General features: G+C 39.4%; 1 protein-coding gene across 8 annotated transcripts in view; it reads right to left on the reverse strand.

Annotated features, from left to right (window-relative positions):
- Positions 1-16,540, reverse strand: part of fam13b (family with sequence similarity 13 member B) — an 81,841-nt gene that overhangs the window by 56,918 nt on the left and 8,383 nt on the right. For 5 of the 8 annotated variants that reach the window (XM_034140654.1, XM_034140657.1, XM_034140656.1 and 2 more), the window contains exons 2-4: positions 8,214-8,361; positions 5,499-5,702; positions 947-1,159 (exon numbers count right to left, since the gene is read on the reverse strand). In XM_034140654.1, the coding sequence (XP_033996545.1) occupies positions 947-1,159; positions 5,499-5,664 (379 nt within the window). In that variant the 5' untranslated portion in view covers positions 5,665-5,702; positions 8,214-8,361. Of the gene's footprint in view, positions 1-946; positions 1,160-5,498; positions 5,703-8,213; positions 8,367-12,982; positions 13,066-16,540 lie in introns of those variants that run through there. The other 3 variants (XM_034140649.1, XM_034140653.1, XM_034140641.1) reach the window with 3 other exon arrangements.

A 16,540-nucleotide genomic window follows, 5' to 3' on the forward strand; every position in this document is an offset into this window, starting at 1 on the left:
ATTTACTTATACTGAACAGTAAATAATGTGATATCAAGTCCTATGTGTTTGCTCACAGTTGACCTGGAAGAAAAGACATAATGCAGACACAGATAAAGAACAATGTATATTCCTCTGGTAGAGATGCAATGGGGTGTAAAAAGAGATGGCGGAGGAAAATGTAGTTATCTTTTATAAAATCGTATTATTGTATCGTATCGTAAAAAATAGAAGAGAATGAAAAATGAATGACGTGACATGGAGAGTCCCTGCAAACTCCCCCACTGCTGTTATCTGCAGGACAGCGATAGAGACAACCATGATCATGACAAGAGGATTAGAAAAGATTATCTCTGATAGAAACCGAGGCAAAAGAGGACAAGACAAAGAGGAGGGACAGCACAATATAATAGCAAATGTAGAAATGATTGCATTGTAATCATTATTGAGAATAAATTAAAATGACAATGTTTCCTAGTTCGCAAAAACGTCTAAATGTAAATATTTAAATAGGAGTTATGAAAAAACCATGAGAGCAATATCAACACAACATTTTCCACTACAGGGAAAGGTCTGTTTTTATGCAATCCTTGCAAGCTTATATACGTTAAAATGTACATTTAAGGTACATTTGTGCATTAGGTTTTAATATTGACGGAAGACACCATTTATGTCCTTGCAGTACAGTAAGTCTGAACAGTAAGTGAACATGGCCATAACATGTAAACGCCAAATCAATGTTGATGAAAATCCAGAAATGGGAAACAATGGTGTGTGTTTTGTACAGACGGACAAATACAAAAAAATACACTTTGTTATTTGCAACAGGCAAAAATAAAATCACAACCTAACATTAAATGGAGCAAAAAAAAAAGAAAGGAAAACACAAAATGTTGGTAAAGTGGATGAAATAACAAAAGCATTGAGTGGTGAAGTGACATGTGTTAAAGCAGGGGGTGTCACACACCTTGGTGGAGCTGCAGGATGTGTCCCTGTATCGCTGTTGGGATAACGGGCTCAGGAAGCTCCTGCAGGAAGAGCCGCAGCAAACTGACCGCAGACGCCAGGTCCGCCTCCTTCTGCAGCGCCACCTCCTCCCCGCTGTCGTAGCGCTGCCGCAGCCAATCCACGCGCTCTGCGTTGCCATTCACAAGGAAGAGCCCCTCCAGGTCCAGGTGACCTGAGGACACAGCTATAATTAATAACCTTACAGACTTTCTTTACATCATCACATCATTTATATTTGGTTAATATTTTCTGAGCTTGATGTGGTTATTCAGTGTACGTCAAATTATTTTTAATCAACCTAAACTCCATTACCGAGGCAATTATTTACAGCCTGCAATGGCTGTTTCATTTGACAACCATTTACTACCTGGTATTGCAGCGTTGTCATGTGATATTTCTGAACTTTGGACTTAATGTAAAATCCTCTGGACTGTCAAAAATAAATAACTGATTGACATTTTGGTATTATGGCAAACTGGGGGGTGCAAAGATCCAACTGGTTGCTTATTCAGTTAAGAAATGCTGACTTGAATATTAAAACAAAGCTTACATACGGTCACCATGATATTACAGGGGAAACGTGTGTGTGTGTGTATATATACACACAAATACATTTGTGCAGGTGAACCCCTCCCTCATCAGTATGAAACAAGAGGCCTGACCACACTGACTGTTTCCTGTGTTTACATTGCTGAATGTTGAGCGTTTGTGATTTAAGAGACAAACTGATAGCATCAGCAAATTATCTCAGGGATTAAACCAGTTTTTAATATTATTTTGTTTATCTACGTTTAGATAATAAGCCATCTGTTCTTCTTGTGTCATGTGTCCTGCTACAAATACTGCTGTTGGTAGCTACTATAACAACTACTAGTCAGATTTTCACAAATTAAAATCCTGTTGATGTTCCAATAAACTCCAAGCTGTTTTTGGATTGATTTAGTCCTTAGGATACATCAGTGTGAAGTAAAAACAATGACTGATTGGTCTTTTTGGGTGTATTTTCCAATGAAGTATTAATGAGTCCATTATGATTCAAACCAACTAGATTGAACGTAGAGCTGACTGAACATGTCTAAAGTCTTTATGCCAGGTCTGAACCACCACACTCAGAGCTGGACATAAAGAGCCTGCCAAAGTAGACAGGGGTGAGATGTGATGAATCGTACAAATGGGAATAATGACGCACACTGTCGGAGAGTGTTCCCAGAAAGGAATTCATGCTGTTCGTCCCTATTTGAAAAAGGATAGCTTGAAAGAGAAGTTTGTAGTCTGCATACTTTCACTCCTCCTAACACCTGCCGATCGCTGCATAGAGGAGGAACGCTTGTCGGTTCGGGAAAGTTACAATAATTGCCAGAAAAAACGGCTTTTTGACAATCCAACAAGCACTTAGTTTGAAGCGTTATGCAGCTTAAACGGGCCCAACGTGATCATTTCCTCTCCATTTCTACACAGTGCTGTTATTTTTCACTAATCCTCTCGCATATCAAGTCATTATCTGTCATGATGGCTATCGCCGAAGTCCCACCCAAAGGAAGCTTAAAGACAATGCTTCAAGAGGTTTAAGTGCTAATGTTGTGGCTTTTCAGATTATAAAATCAGACTCCAGGCAACACAATGTCCCGTGGGACTTATTCCCATTTACAAGTCAATACAGAATAGTTTGCATTCAGGAAATCATCCAGTGATTACAATGTAAGCTAAATAAACATTAAAATGTCATCCCTATATACTTGAGAAAATATTCAATTAAAACATTGTAGCTCTTTTAAACACTGTTAAATATCAACCAAAGCAGTCGTTTCCTGTTTAAAGTGGACCTATCATGCTATATTTGAATAATATAGTGTAGGACCATACCTATATAAGGCATATTTATACTTTTTTTTTTTTCAAAATACCAAACAGATCATGCATTTTAGCCATGCCTCATTTCGCTCAATTTGAAAAATGTTAGCTCTGTTTTTGCAAGGGCTGATTCAGTGAGAACAGCACCATCTACAGGCCTGGCATATGTACTACAGCGTCTCCAGCGCTTTCGAACGGCAATGGCCGTGGCTGTCTCCTCCTGATTGGTGGAGTTGGCCCAATAGCCGTAGCGCCACTGTCCTGACGTCAGGAAAGTGTTCAAATCTGGATCAGTTTTTATCAGATCCGTTGCAGCCCCTTTTTTAGAGATTTGGGTATGGAGGAAAATAGAGAGGGTTGTGTTTTCTGACACTTGGTGAGTTCCCTGGAACACCAGGGACACATATTCATGTATAAAAGACGTACAAAAGTGCATTTTGCATGATAGGTCCCCTTTAAATTGAATAGACGATGTTATCTTTCACCAATGCCACAACTTCGGTTGATACACCTTCAAGTAATTTACATTTCCAATCTCTGTTTAACATCAGATTACCTTTTCAGTTCATATTGTCAACACCGTGCTACTTCTCAGACCTCCGACATCACACACAAACCAAATAAGAGGGATTAAGGCCTTTTCACTGGCTGAATAACTTCTGGACTGGCAGCACCACTCTAATTAAACGCCAGCAGAGGCCCGGAGAGGATTAAAGACTTATTACATAACCTCTTATGATCGAGCGCTCCCTGGGGCACACCAACCATCGACCTGCTTCACTGGTCAGTTGAGGGGGATGGAGGTGAAGCTTCATTAAAACATATCCACTGACAACACTGGTTTAACAAGATAATTTTATGTCAGACAGGATATAAAAAAAATACAACTTGAACTTGTTATGTTAGCAGATATGTTTTTTAAATCATTTCTTGAAGCTCTGATTAAGACTCACAACCCTCAGGTATTATTAAAATGCTTATCCAACACACTTGTACTACTTTTCACATTATGTAGTTATATCAAGGATCTCTTGTTCTTTAAATCTGAACATTTACATACTGAATCTCAGGATACCTTTACTTTATTCAGTCAATTATTTATACATGACGGGCATTTTTACAGCCATCCAATTGCTTCTACTGTGTGACACAGAGTAAATCAATTCAACAAATGGACGTCGTCTACATGCATTTTCAATTTAGCAAAATCACGTATTGAGTTTTTAAGTTAAACAAATTCAAATGACTGAATTTCTTCAGGGTTTGCACCAACAATGTGTCCTAAGCACAAAGAGGATCGTCTGGTTTGGTGTCTGGCTGACGGCTGTGTGGGTTATGCAACACAGCAATGGTACGGATGGTGTTATGAAGCCAGCATTAATGCCAGCCAAATGATTAATTCGAGCGCTGACTGGTTAGTTTAAGAACTTAAATTTGGCTCCAAAAGTGGCTGTTTGTTTATCCATCTCAGCCTCCAGAGCAAGATGTCTGAACTGCCAACCTGCTGGTATAAAGACGGTGACATAAGACTGAAGTTCCTGCTCTGCCAGGCCTGAAGGGAAGTGTCCAGGGGAACTGATGTGGGAACGGCCCGGAGCCAGGGCTATGGTAGGTTCCTCTTGTCACTGTTCAGTTCTTGTGTTTTCACTAGAGGAACTGAAGTTGACAGAAGTGTTATGCAATGAAGGAGGAAGCAGCCCGTGGTGCATTCAGAGTTCATCTTATCGCAGAAACTGGATCTTCCCTAACGACATATTTGGTTTATCGTGATGCAATCAATAGCAGGAGGGCGTGCTTAGGAACATTTCAGAAGGCAATCAGATGTAACTGAGCGATTAGAAGTATGTACTTCAAGTGGGACACCAATTAAGGACTTTAAGTGGGCTGAAGCTCACAGTCTTATTCCTGCTTTCCCATTTCAATGTTAAGTGTTGTGAAATGTCATTATGGTTCTGCATTTTCAGTCAAACCAAAGTCCTGTGTAACTATACTGAACATAAGGCGGGAAAGAATAAATGCAACGTTTTGTTGAAATGAGAAAAAAACGTCTTCAATTAAAAATTACAAATGTTCACTTGATGAATGAAACATAATCGGGTGTTGCTTTGATACAAGTGAATGATATGAATATATCTCAAATAAAAATGGTGTTTAATTTAGTATTGGGTCAATAACTGTGTATACGTTTTCAGATGACCATTATGTTACAGACATTACTTTGGTTATATTAAGTAAAGAAAAGGAGGGAGATCTAACAATCAAATGACTGATATACATGTCTGCAAACAAATGCATCACCATTGGTGAGTATGAGTCGTGTAAATATATCACAATAGTGATTTGATTGGTTTATCAGGCATTTACATTTACTGAAATTGTTGCATTGGCGTCATCAGCTATGTTAGTGTTGTTATTTTAGGTTGGTGAATAATGCTTTGTGGGAAATAATTCCAAAATGAATCCCATATTTGATATTTAATGATGTGACATCTAATCTAATGCCCAAAAGTTAAAAAAAATAATCTACATTTACCTAAAACGGAATAAATCCCAGCAAAAAAAATGTCTTGAATGTTCTGTTCGAGCGTCACTCAGTCTATGAGTGTGTGTTACATTCGTGTGTGTGTGTGTGTGTGTGTGTGTGTGTGTGTGTGTCTCACCATGCTCTTCAATGTAGTCGACGATGTGTTTCACCAGCGCAGGAACCTCATGGCCGCTGAGGGTGTGTGTGCGCGTCACATCCTCCAGAGGAACGCCAAAAACACGCGTAGTGCTTGCTGAGCTCCCGCCCTCGTTGCCTGGCAACGGAGACACGCTCTTCCTCATGGCCTCCTCCTCACCACAACCCCGCCAAGACCTCACGTCTTCAGGAAAAAAGAAGGAGGGTTATTAGAAAGTGCAGCGTGGTAAAGACACGTGTCATCTGCAGTCATTTGCACACTGACAAATAATAGAAAAGAGAAACCTATTATAAAGATAACATACAAGTTGCTGTGGAGTGGTCGGTTTTACACACTGGGTGTTTCTCAATGTCGAGGACGCTTGCTTGGTAGCACATGTCTTCCGAGTCACTTGCTTCAGAAGCGAGGCAAGAATCCTTTCTAGCCTCGGAAAACGAAGAATTGTGGAACAGGCTAACAGGTGTGCGTCATATGCGAGGCCCCGCCTTAAATGGAGCGCGATTTCCGCCAAAGATTTGGAAATTGGTCGGTGCGCAAAGCATTGTGGGGATTTTAAGACCACACATGTGCAGCCTCGAAATTTCTCGCTACGAAGTACGCCGGCCTCGGTAGAATTCCAAGTATGCTGGACATTGGAACAGTCCTTCGGCGGGACTCAATGACGTAGTATGCTTGAAATAGTGGCTCTGGAGCAGCCTTCCTCGACATTGAGAAACACCCACTGTTACGTGTGTGTGAACCTACCTTTCTCACATCTGGAAGAAAAGGAGGAAGGGAAACAGGAGAATAGAGAGCAGCAAAAGATTTAAAGGAGGAAGAACAGGTGGAGGAGGAGTGCAAAACAAAGTTATGTGTCTGGGAATGGGGAAGTCTATGACTGTTGCAAAAAAAAAAAAAAAAATAAGTTGTTTCTAAAACAGTGAACAACACCCTAATGACATTTTTGTATTCAAAGGTCCAGTGTGTGGGAGGAGAAAATTCATTCTAGAGACTTAAGGTTTCATGTAGTGCAGCATTTTGGGAGCAGGCGGGAAGAGAAGGAGACAGAATCAGGTAAAGGGGGGGGGGGGGGGGGGGGTGCTGTCTGACAGGAATTCTGTCTATGTTCCTGGTCTGGCATTTACGTCATGTTTTAAATGATCATTATTTATTTCATTACATTTTGTATACTTTTACACTTTACTGTTGACTATTGTGACTTGTTTTTTTCTAGATTGTTTTATTAACTTTGTACTACTTTTATCATCCTCATTTGTTCGAAGGGTGCTTTATCAATGAAGTCTGATTGATATGCTATCTGTCACGATCTTAGTTTTATGTCACAATTTTTGTTTTGTCTTGTCATGGGTTTTATTTTGCAATTCTGTTCTCCCTGTGTCTTGTCTTCCTTCCTGTGTTTTCCTTGGTGTGTCTGATTGTGTTCACTTGTTGCCCTTGTGTTTCTGCCTCCCCTGCCCAGCTGTGTCTTGTCCTGTGATTACCCTTCTTTGTATTTAGTCTTGTCTTCCCCTGTGCTCCATGTCGGTTCATTGTCTTTCCTGTCTCCCTTCATGTTGGTCACGGTCAGTTTTAGTTTTGATGCTACCTCGTGCTACCTGTTTATTTTATGTCATGTTTTTTCAGTCATCAGCTTTACAAAATAAAGCTCACCTTTTGTCCCTTGACCTTTTTTATTCTGCATTTGGGTCCTACCTTTTCCCGAATCCTGATACTATCTGGCTAAAGTTGCACACACTGATTTCCCTCTGCACAAGGTAGTATTATGTCATTTTCTTACAACCATTTGCTCTCAAAGTGGATGATTTAATTACATAAACATGAATCAGTGTGGGTGAAAGTCAGTTGTTATATAATCCGCATATAAAGGCCATTACTTTAAGTCCCTACAGTATTTGTCATGTCCTCTTGTCATCATCACTCCTTAGTTACCATGCAAAGGCCATGCTGTGAAAGCTGAGTCAGAGAATGAGATGTAAATGGATGCAAAGCGAGAAAGAATTGGCAACATTAATTTCTGTTTTTAGTTTGACTTTGATGATGGTCGCTCGGTGAGTAATCGGAAAACAAACAGTGGCAGATGGAGTCCAGGAGGAATATTAGCAAACGTTTGGTCTCATTTAAATTGAATTAAAGTTACACAACATCTCAAATAATATTGGCCTTTCAAAGATATTAACACACATTTCAATAAAAGACAAAAAACTTAGACATTTTACATTTGTTTTCTTATTTGTATCATCAAATTCAAAGGGTGTTTTTTTTCAATTTTGTAAATAAGAATAACAGAATCTTATTGGCCCTGGAAACATAATTGCCACAACCCAAAAACATTTGCAAAGAATATATTAATCACATGCGGGAATTACTCCAAAAAGAGTGTGAAATGTATTCTGTAAAAGGAGGAGGAAGGGGGACCTCTTACAATAAACAGAAAGTTAGAGTTACTGCTTGTCCTTTTCAGTTCTTAAAGTGTCTGGTAGTATTAAAAGTAAGCACTGTAATATACAAATTGTGTTTATAGCAAATGATGTGTGTGTGCTGTGTATGTGTATGTGTATGTGTATGTGTGTGTGTGTGTGTATGTGTATGTGTATGTGTGTGTGTGTGTGTGTGTGTGTGTGTGTGTGTGTGTGTGTGTGTGTGTGTGTGTGTGTGTGTGTGTGTGTGTGTGTGTGTGTGTGTGTGTGAACTCACCGTGCAGCAGTGAAAGTGTATCCTATGCTCTCCGCCTCTAGCCAGTGAACCACCAAACCCTCTATGGCTGCTTCAGGTTGTGGCAGAAGATGAGCCGGTAGTTCCTCATTGACGGACCGCTAATCCCCCTTGCAGGATTCCCTAATATCTGCACTGAGGAGAGACAGAGGGGGACGAGAAAGGGGAGGGGGAACAAAAGAAAAGGAGATGGTGGGGAGGGTAGACAGAGGTGGAGAAAAAGAAGACATCTGTTAAGTAACAATCCCTGGTCATTTACAAACATCTGCTTAGTTAGTGCTTTCTATTGTAATAAAATGCAGTTTTTAAAGATGTTCCATGTATATATATGTTCTGTTCTCAACGCCTTTCGTCAAGTTTGCTAGAAAAAATAAATTATGACCAAAACCTTATAAAACATTTATACAAATTGGAGGCAGGTGACCAAAGAGACAAAACATAATGGCAAAGGATTGAATCACAGAATGAGCGTTGACGACATTTTAATTCTAACATAAAGTAGTAAAAAAAAAAGCCTCTGATCCTACAATGACTAAGCCATTAGCACCTTCCTGTCTTTTCCTTTAGCCACTACTCTCCTTCTGATCTAATCTTATCCTCCTACTTCGAGCAACGAGATATCATGTCGTCTGAATTCAGCGTCAGCTCGAGGCGAACATCGAAATGATAATAACCACAAAAAGTGTGATTGCTGTGTGTGTGTGTGTGTGTTCTGCATTTCATGGGCATGTCCGTACATGCCCTTGTGAATGTGGGGAAAAACTGTCACATTGGATCTGTGTATGTTAGGTGTGTTGTTTGCTGCAAATTGAATGAGAGTGTGTTATTTCATATGGTAGCAGTATACCTGTGAATGTGTTTGATGGATAAGGCTGTCAAAAGTGTGTGTTGTAGAAGGGTGTTATATACAAGATAAGATTAAAGGCGGTCCCAGTGTGCATGAAGAGAAAAACAGTCCCTGTCTGTTTGAGAGTGTGGCCATATGGTAAAATAGTAAAGACACAGTGACAGTACTTTTTCTAAGAGTCAGAGAGACAGTGATTTAGAAATGTGATAAAAGGGAGTGAAGAAAAATCATATTGATTTAGTATTTAATTATCAAGTGCTTTATGATTTAAAATTGTTCAAAGCTAAAAATTACAAATTACATAAAAAATACTTTTTCCATGCAAAAGTGGCAGGAAATGCTGATTTCAGCCAACCAAATATATAATATATATATATAATACTATATATAATATTTAACTGAATATCTTACGAGTACGAGGGCAATACTGTGGCGCCGATCTTGTACATAAGATATATAAATTCTTGAGAGAAGATAACGCCCGGATACAAAATGGCACCGCAGACGCAAACAACACCGCGTCGTCGGAGCTCCGTAAAAACAAAGCTGTCTATGCCGCCTGACGGTCTATTCGGCACGATTTTCATAATTAGTTTAGTAATTATACAGTTTTTGACGAACAGAAATATTGTTTTCTGGCATCACTTTAACATTTTACGGGGGAAATCTGCATTTCTGTATGAGGGCGCACATCGAAAGTAAGAGGGCGCAGCACCCCTGTTTCCCGGTTTGGACAAAATCATGGAATATCTTTGACTTTTTTAGACATTCACTGTAGATACATCACATTGGACTAAGAGACACTCGAAATAGTAATAATAATAATAATTCCTTATATTTATTATAGCGCTTTTCAATGACTCAAAGCGCTTTACAAATACACATACATATCATACATACATGTAATGGCCATGTACTGTGGACAATACCCACAGGAGAAAATTCAGGTGAAGTGTCTTGCCCAAGGACACAATGGCTTTACAGACGCAGCGGCGGCGGGTTTCGCCCCCTTGATCTGATGATCAATGCACAGCCCACTGCGCCACACCACCCATCTTCACACCTCGAAGTCATCAAGGCGCTTTACAAGTACACATTAATATCATACATGTACTGTGGACAATACCCACAGGAGCAAATTCGGGTGAAGTGTCTTGCCGAAGTGAAATGCTCACTATTTTTTTCTGACAATAGTATTTACTACCATTATTTCATCAGTCTGGAAAAGAATCATCTGAGTAATGGAAAATAAATGTTTAGTATATCAGCACTAGTTAGGACCAGATATTGCTTGGCACGGTGTGTTATATATATATATATATGAAGTTAACTTAACCCGAGCAGGATTTAATCTTCACCTCCCACCAATATGGGTGATTTTCCATCTCTGGAATAATATTTCCTTTCATTTTCGCTATGTTCCCATTTCGCGGTCTTATATGGTGAATCCTTTCAGTGAATACCTGAGAAGTGTTATAATTGATATGGCCTCTTACTGAACTCTGAGAAATGAAGAAGGGGTAAACAAACTTTTTATTTTTAGCTGGCTGAAGAACTGAACTTCATTTTCAGGTGTTCTTAATACCAAAGCTTATTAAACGGGGGTTTCAGAGTCTGGTGTTTGCTCATGAGGATTTCTGAGTCCTCTAAAGCCATTCTTCAGCTGCCTCTGTTCTTTCCAAAACCAACTGAACTGGCACTGCCGGGTCCTGAGCCTCTTTAAAAGCTAAAGAAAATCCCACAGTTGGAACGGAAATTCTTGTATTTGTGAGGTCCCTTACAATTAAAACCCAAAATAGGTACCACAGACCAGATAGTATTGTTCTCAGCTAACTGAACAAATAAGAACAACGATAACTACTACATACAACAGCCAACAAGGGGCCTAAAAAGCACAGTATCATAGTGCAGACTCTTTTTACTTTAAAACCTGACACCCTTGGGCTGTAGCAGACAGAAGAGGACAATGACACTCGGAGATTAAGGAACTCAATGTTCCCAAACCAGCGTATCGTCTGCAGTGAAAACTGACCTTAAAAAGGCCTCTGTAGTGAGGATTTGGTCAGTAATGGAACAGTCTAGAATAGCTCTGTCTGTGTTTCCTTCTGTCTGTCTGTGTGTCTTAATCCCCGATATCATGCTTGACGACCTCCCGCTCAACAATGAGGCACATTGTTAGAAGGGAAACTGAGAAAGTTGAGGCGGTAAGAGTGAAAGAGAAAGTAAGTGAGAAAGAGAAAACGTAAAGTCTGAAGAGCAAAAAGCCCATGGGGAATTTGAGAATACGGAGAAAGGTTTATAAGGGAAGACATATAACTAAAGACTGTTCAGACATAAATCCGCACTGTGTGAAAAAAGGGTCAGTAAACCTCATTCATTTCTGTTAGATTACTCTGTACCAGGTAAAGGGTTCTTCTACTGTTTACATAGCAATCGTCAAAGCTAAATAAACTGTCACATGACATCTAGAGTTGTCAAATGTTTGCTCATAGCTTTAGAAACGCTATGCTGTGTTTTGGCATCTGATAAGCTTTCAATCTCCTGGATGTACTACTCAAAACTTTTTTTGTCTCACCGGAAATTAAGCAATACAACTACACTCACTTTTTTCTAAACACAGTGCTGATATTGGTCTGAACACTCAGGACTACATTCCTAATCCATAAAGTGTCACATTTCTGATTCTCTACCCCTAACAAAGACACCACAGGTTAGTGCAAGCTTTCCAATAGTCTTAGGTTAAATGCTTTGTTTAATCCTGTACCAGTCTATGACAAAAATAAATATATATATGATATTTGAGCTTCTAAGAGGTAGAAGGACACAGAAAAAAACCTTGATGAAAGAAAGCAGATTGTCTGGTATGGAAGCGTACCTATTTGGAAACCTGTATCTTGATGTTGATTCGCACTAAGTTTTCAATAATGGCTCAACCACAGTAGTTGCGGCAGTCAATTTAAATAAGCCTACTGTATATCAGATTTCAGTTTGCTTCTAAAAGCGGCACCTGCACATACCCAGAGATGAAGCACTCTGCAGGGTGGCAACAGTTAACGCAAATGTGCTTTAACGGAAAGGTCACTGATTCAATACCTACAATACACTTTGAACCTGTGAGGTATACTTGAAAAATACTTAATATTAAACACACAGCAACAAAACAAGCCGATTTAGAGAAGATATCCAAACCCCTCTCCCAAACTGGTGAGAGAATGTCAACAAAAACATACCCTGGCGTCCTCGATAATTTAATTTAACTGAGTGATCCCGTTACTAATTCACTTAATATTAGTTATTGGGGAAAAACATCGCAGAAGTAAGCAATACCTTCTTCTGCATGAACAAAGAAAAGAGTACACTCATATTTCATGAAGGCAGCTTTATGAGAATAAAGTCATAGTCATATGAGAATACACACCCTGCTGTGATTCATCTGAGATCTGCCAAATAGCCTCAGTGCTATCACAACAAAGTGCACAACCAAAAAAAGGACGATTAAATATTCAAAAAGAGGTAATAAATAAATCATCAAATTTCCTCCGAGTTGCGTCATTTTATGAAATCCTAAAAAGAAAAAGATCAAAGCGGTTAAACTCTGCCTAGTTTATCATCAGTGGGCGGACTGTCCTGGTCAACTTGAATCAGAGGAGTTTAAAGTCAAAGAGAGAAAGGTCGGACAGCAGGAGTTATCTTCAGAAGTCAACATCGATCACATTCCTGCTTCAAAGAGGACGATCCCCAAAGGGTAAGCAATATATAGCTAAAGGGATAATTAAAAGTGTATAACAGTTCACGAACGAGAACCTCACAAACAAACAGATCTATAAAGAAGTGAGTCAAGTGTGTTTACTTAAATCTTTGAACAAGCAGAACAGCTCTGAGCAACAGACATAAACTCACTGACCTTTGGCCGTAAAGTCCACTGCAGATCGAATGTATTTCTGTATTTGTCTACTGTGTTACTGCACTAACCACACATACAACCGGTGACTCTACAAAATGACTTCCTTGTTCTCTCTGGTATGACTGGTCAAATCCAAAAAATGACACGCCTTTAAAAACACACATTGTGTAAAAGTGGGAGTGTGACTAGTATATGAATGAGCAAAGAGACAAACAGACACAATCAGATCCCAAATAAGAATACATCTTTACTGCCTACAGATATTAGGCATGGACTTAACTCAACAACCACTCATCTTTAAAGCAGCCAATAACTATAATGAGGGTTGTCGTACAATGAGGGCAATATGGTAAAAATATGTAATTGAATTGTGATTTGATTTGATTTGATTTGAAATGTGAAACCACAATGCCATTCTGTGCACAAAAGGGTAGTGACATCTACCTTGAACCTTCCCCATTCACTCAAACGTATGCTACAACACGTCATAAAGTGTCACCGGATGGGAAGATAGTTAATCTTCAGCTAACATTAGTTGGTTAGCCATTCCGGATGTTAAACTGCTTAACTGCAAGGAGCTGAGTTACAGGAAGTCTATTAATAACACGTTTAATATGAAACTAGTGTTTAATGTCACAGTGTGAGCAGCGAATCAACAGCTCTCTGTGGACTAAGAGCTTATAGACAGGCGTCCAAAGAAGGAAATGTTTGCAAATGAGAGACTGCGGTGTAAAGCGAGTAAATACAAAGAGGAAACTGACCCTCTATTAAAAGCCACAAACACACCTAACACGCCCTGAAGTCGACCTAAAACCTGCTGGTGCACATTTTTATCTGTAAGACGTTAGCACTAAGCTTGGAGCAGTAAGATAAATAAACAGATTACGTTTAAATAGTCTAAGACAGTGGCCAATAATATCAACATAATAGTTTACATTGATATCCTAACATTTGGCATTAACTTTCTTTTACAACTCACTATTAACTTACTTATCCTTTCTCAAATGTTTCTCTTTGACTGACTAATAGTTCTTACTCCTGTCTTTTGATATTCATGCTGCATAATGCAGATTCTCCTGATAGAATATGCAGGTCAGCGTACAGACGACAGCCATAGTCATGCATTAAAGCTCTTGCTTGGCCACCTTCTGACACATGCATTTTTTTTTGGCTTAAAGGTCCTGGGGAGTGCTTCGTCCGAGCAATTCATCTAAAAAGCGGTGGAAATGAAGTTGGAAAAAGGGCGGAGCAATGTTGACACTTCAATATAAATAGCAATTACCCTAATTCAATAAAATAGCATATTAAAGGGTAGAGATCTTAGGAAAACATTGACAGACAGCTACAAACTCAGTTACTACAACTGCCTTTTACTTTATTATTTCAGATAAATAATTCAGTAATATTAAAGCACAATTAGCATTAAGTCAGCCATTTCGTAATGTAGGGTCAATAATTGGTCAATGAAATTAAGCTACTGATAATTACGCAATAAACTATTGATTTGATTGCACACATTTATTTTACATTTGATACCGCTGAGGCTTTGTAGGATGTAGTGGGTCATTATTAGGCGCTTTCACCCGTACTTTTCCCTTTTAGTTCCGATAGTTCCTGGGATTTTGCGTTCACACTTCACACCAAAAAGAGAACTTAGTTCATGAGAACTTTTCCCCCATTTTCAGTCCCTGCTAGAGAGCAGGTACTTTCCTGGGGAGAAAAAAGTTCCAATTTCTGATTGGCTGGGCGAATTGCAAACCACGCCCCGTAAAGCTCAGAAAAGTTTGTTTTGTCAGCGGCTTCATTTGCGTAATCTTCCCTCAGGGACTTATTCCGGTGTGAACGTGATCTGCTCTTTAGTTCCATGGGGGAACTAAGTGCTGGGAACTAAGTACGGCAAAGTACTTGGTGTGAAAACGGCTATTGCTTACACATTTAAAACCTCGGTTGTATCTTAAAGGCAGATAACAGCAACAGCATGTCAAGACAGGCTGGGGGGCGTGAATACAGATGGATGAAGGGGGAAAATGAGAAAAGGAAAGGCAGCGTTACGGAGAATAAAAAAGAGCATCAGAACGATAATGGCAGAGGAAGATTAGATGATAGGAAGCAGTGGGGAGGAAGGAGGTGGCAGGAGAACATAGTATATGAGGTGAAGAGAGGGGGAATAAAATATGGGGGTAGTAAAGCCGGTGTTTGCCCTTGAATCAGCAGCAGCAGCTCGCTGCCACAGCCTCGCTCAGTGCTGTCAGTGATAAATTAATAAGCACATGTCTTCGGGGGACATGCATAGGCTTTTTTCAGGCCTTGTTATCTCCTATTCCGACCAAACTAGCAGGATCTTCCTATTATTCACTTTCAAAGATGAAGGGACCGTCAAAGAAAAATAATTATCCTTTTTAAAGACTTATTTTTTATTTTATACTGTGATATGGTAAACGGACTGCACCTTTAAAGCTCTATTCGGAAAGTTCTTTGAAGTCTGAGTATCTGATCAATATGCCTGAGGGAAGGAACAGAGCTGAAGCTTGTTTTATGTATAATTCAGCCGACCATATTTTATGTACCATTGAAATAATAGGATTTCCAGGAAAAATAATCGTCTATCATTTAAATAATGAATAATTGATTATTTATGCATGCAAAACTGTCAAACAGTCTATGTTTCTTCGTTCTTCAAGATGGAGATATGCTGATTTTTTTTTTTTCTTTGACAGGAAATTGAAATCTTCCATCTTTTGGCAAGTCAGGCAGCAAACTAAAGAACTAAATGTACTGAATGTTCGATTGTAATGGCCATTTTGTGTTTATGTTTGTTGCACATTAACGTCTATTTCTGAAGTTTCTGTAATCATTTAAGAAAGATATGCCTGCCCTTTAATAGGTAACCTCACACTTCCTGCATAATGTGTAGTTTCACCCCATGCAACCAGCACTTCTGCAGCTTGTGGTTAATTGGCACTGTGTGCTTCCACTGCCAGGGTTCAGAGCCATGTTTAATAGCATCGGCTTGAGGAGGAGGCCGTTTCTCTGAACTGGTGATCCAATAGTCTCTCCCTGCCTCAGTGCACTCCGGGTTATCATGGTTTCACGTCACTCTCCACCTCCTTTCACAGAAGTGCTGTCATTCCATACAAGTGGTCCAAAGGGCAGACGGTAAAATAAGATCCATTCTTTGCCGGCCTGAAGGACTGTGACACTGCATAAAAAAAGTTTGAACGCCTACAGTGGAAACAAGTGCGCCTCTGTGTTAGCAAATGTGTGAGTGGAGTGTTTTGTTTCGGACATTTGCATGAAGTTTGATTGGTTGCCATCTGGGTGAACGGGCACATAGGTTCTTGTTTTCGTGTGTTTTTCTACTAACTGAGTCAAAAGAAAAGCTTAAGATAATGTCTATTGCAACCAGAAAACTCATTTTAAAATGTCTGTTTCTGTTATTTGCAATTGAGCTCTGTGTTTGGTCTTTAAAGTCATCGTCTTTGTGTGAACTTCATAAGCAATGTTGATGTGCAACATAAGAAAACTATGTGTTATTATTTCTGTTGGCTCTTCAGAGGT

Source organism: Trematomus bernacchii, unplaced genomic scaffold (genome assembly GCF_902827165.1).
Source record: "Trematomus bernacchii unplaced genomic scaffold, fTreBer1.1, whole genome shotgun sequence".
In the NCBI taxonomy this organism is placed as follows: Eukaryota; Metazoa; Chordata; class Actinopteri; order Perciformes; family Nototheniidae; genus Trematomus; species Trematomus bernacchii.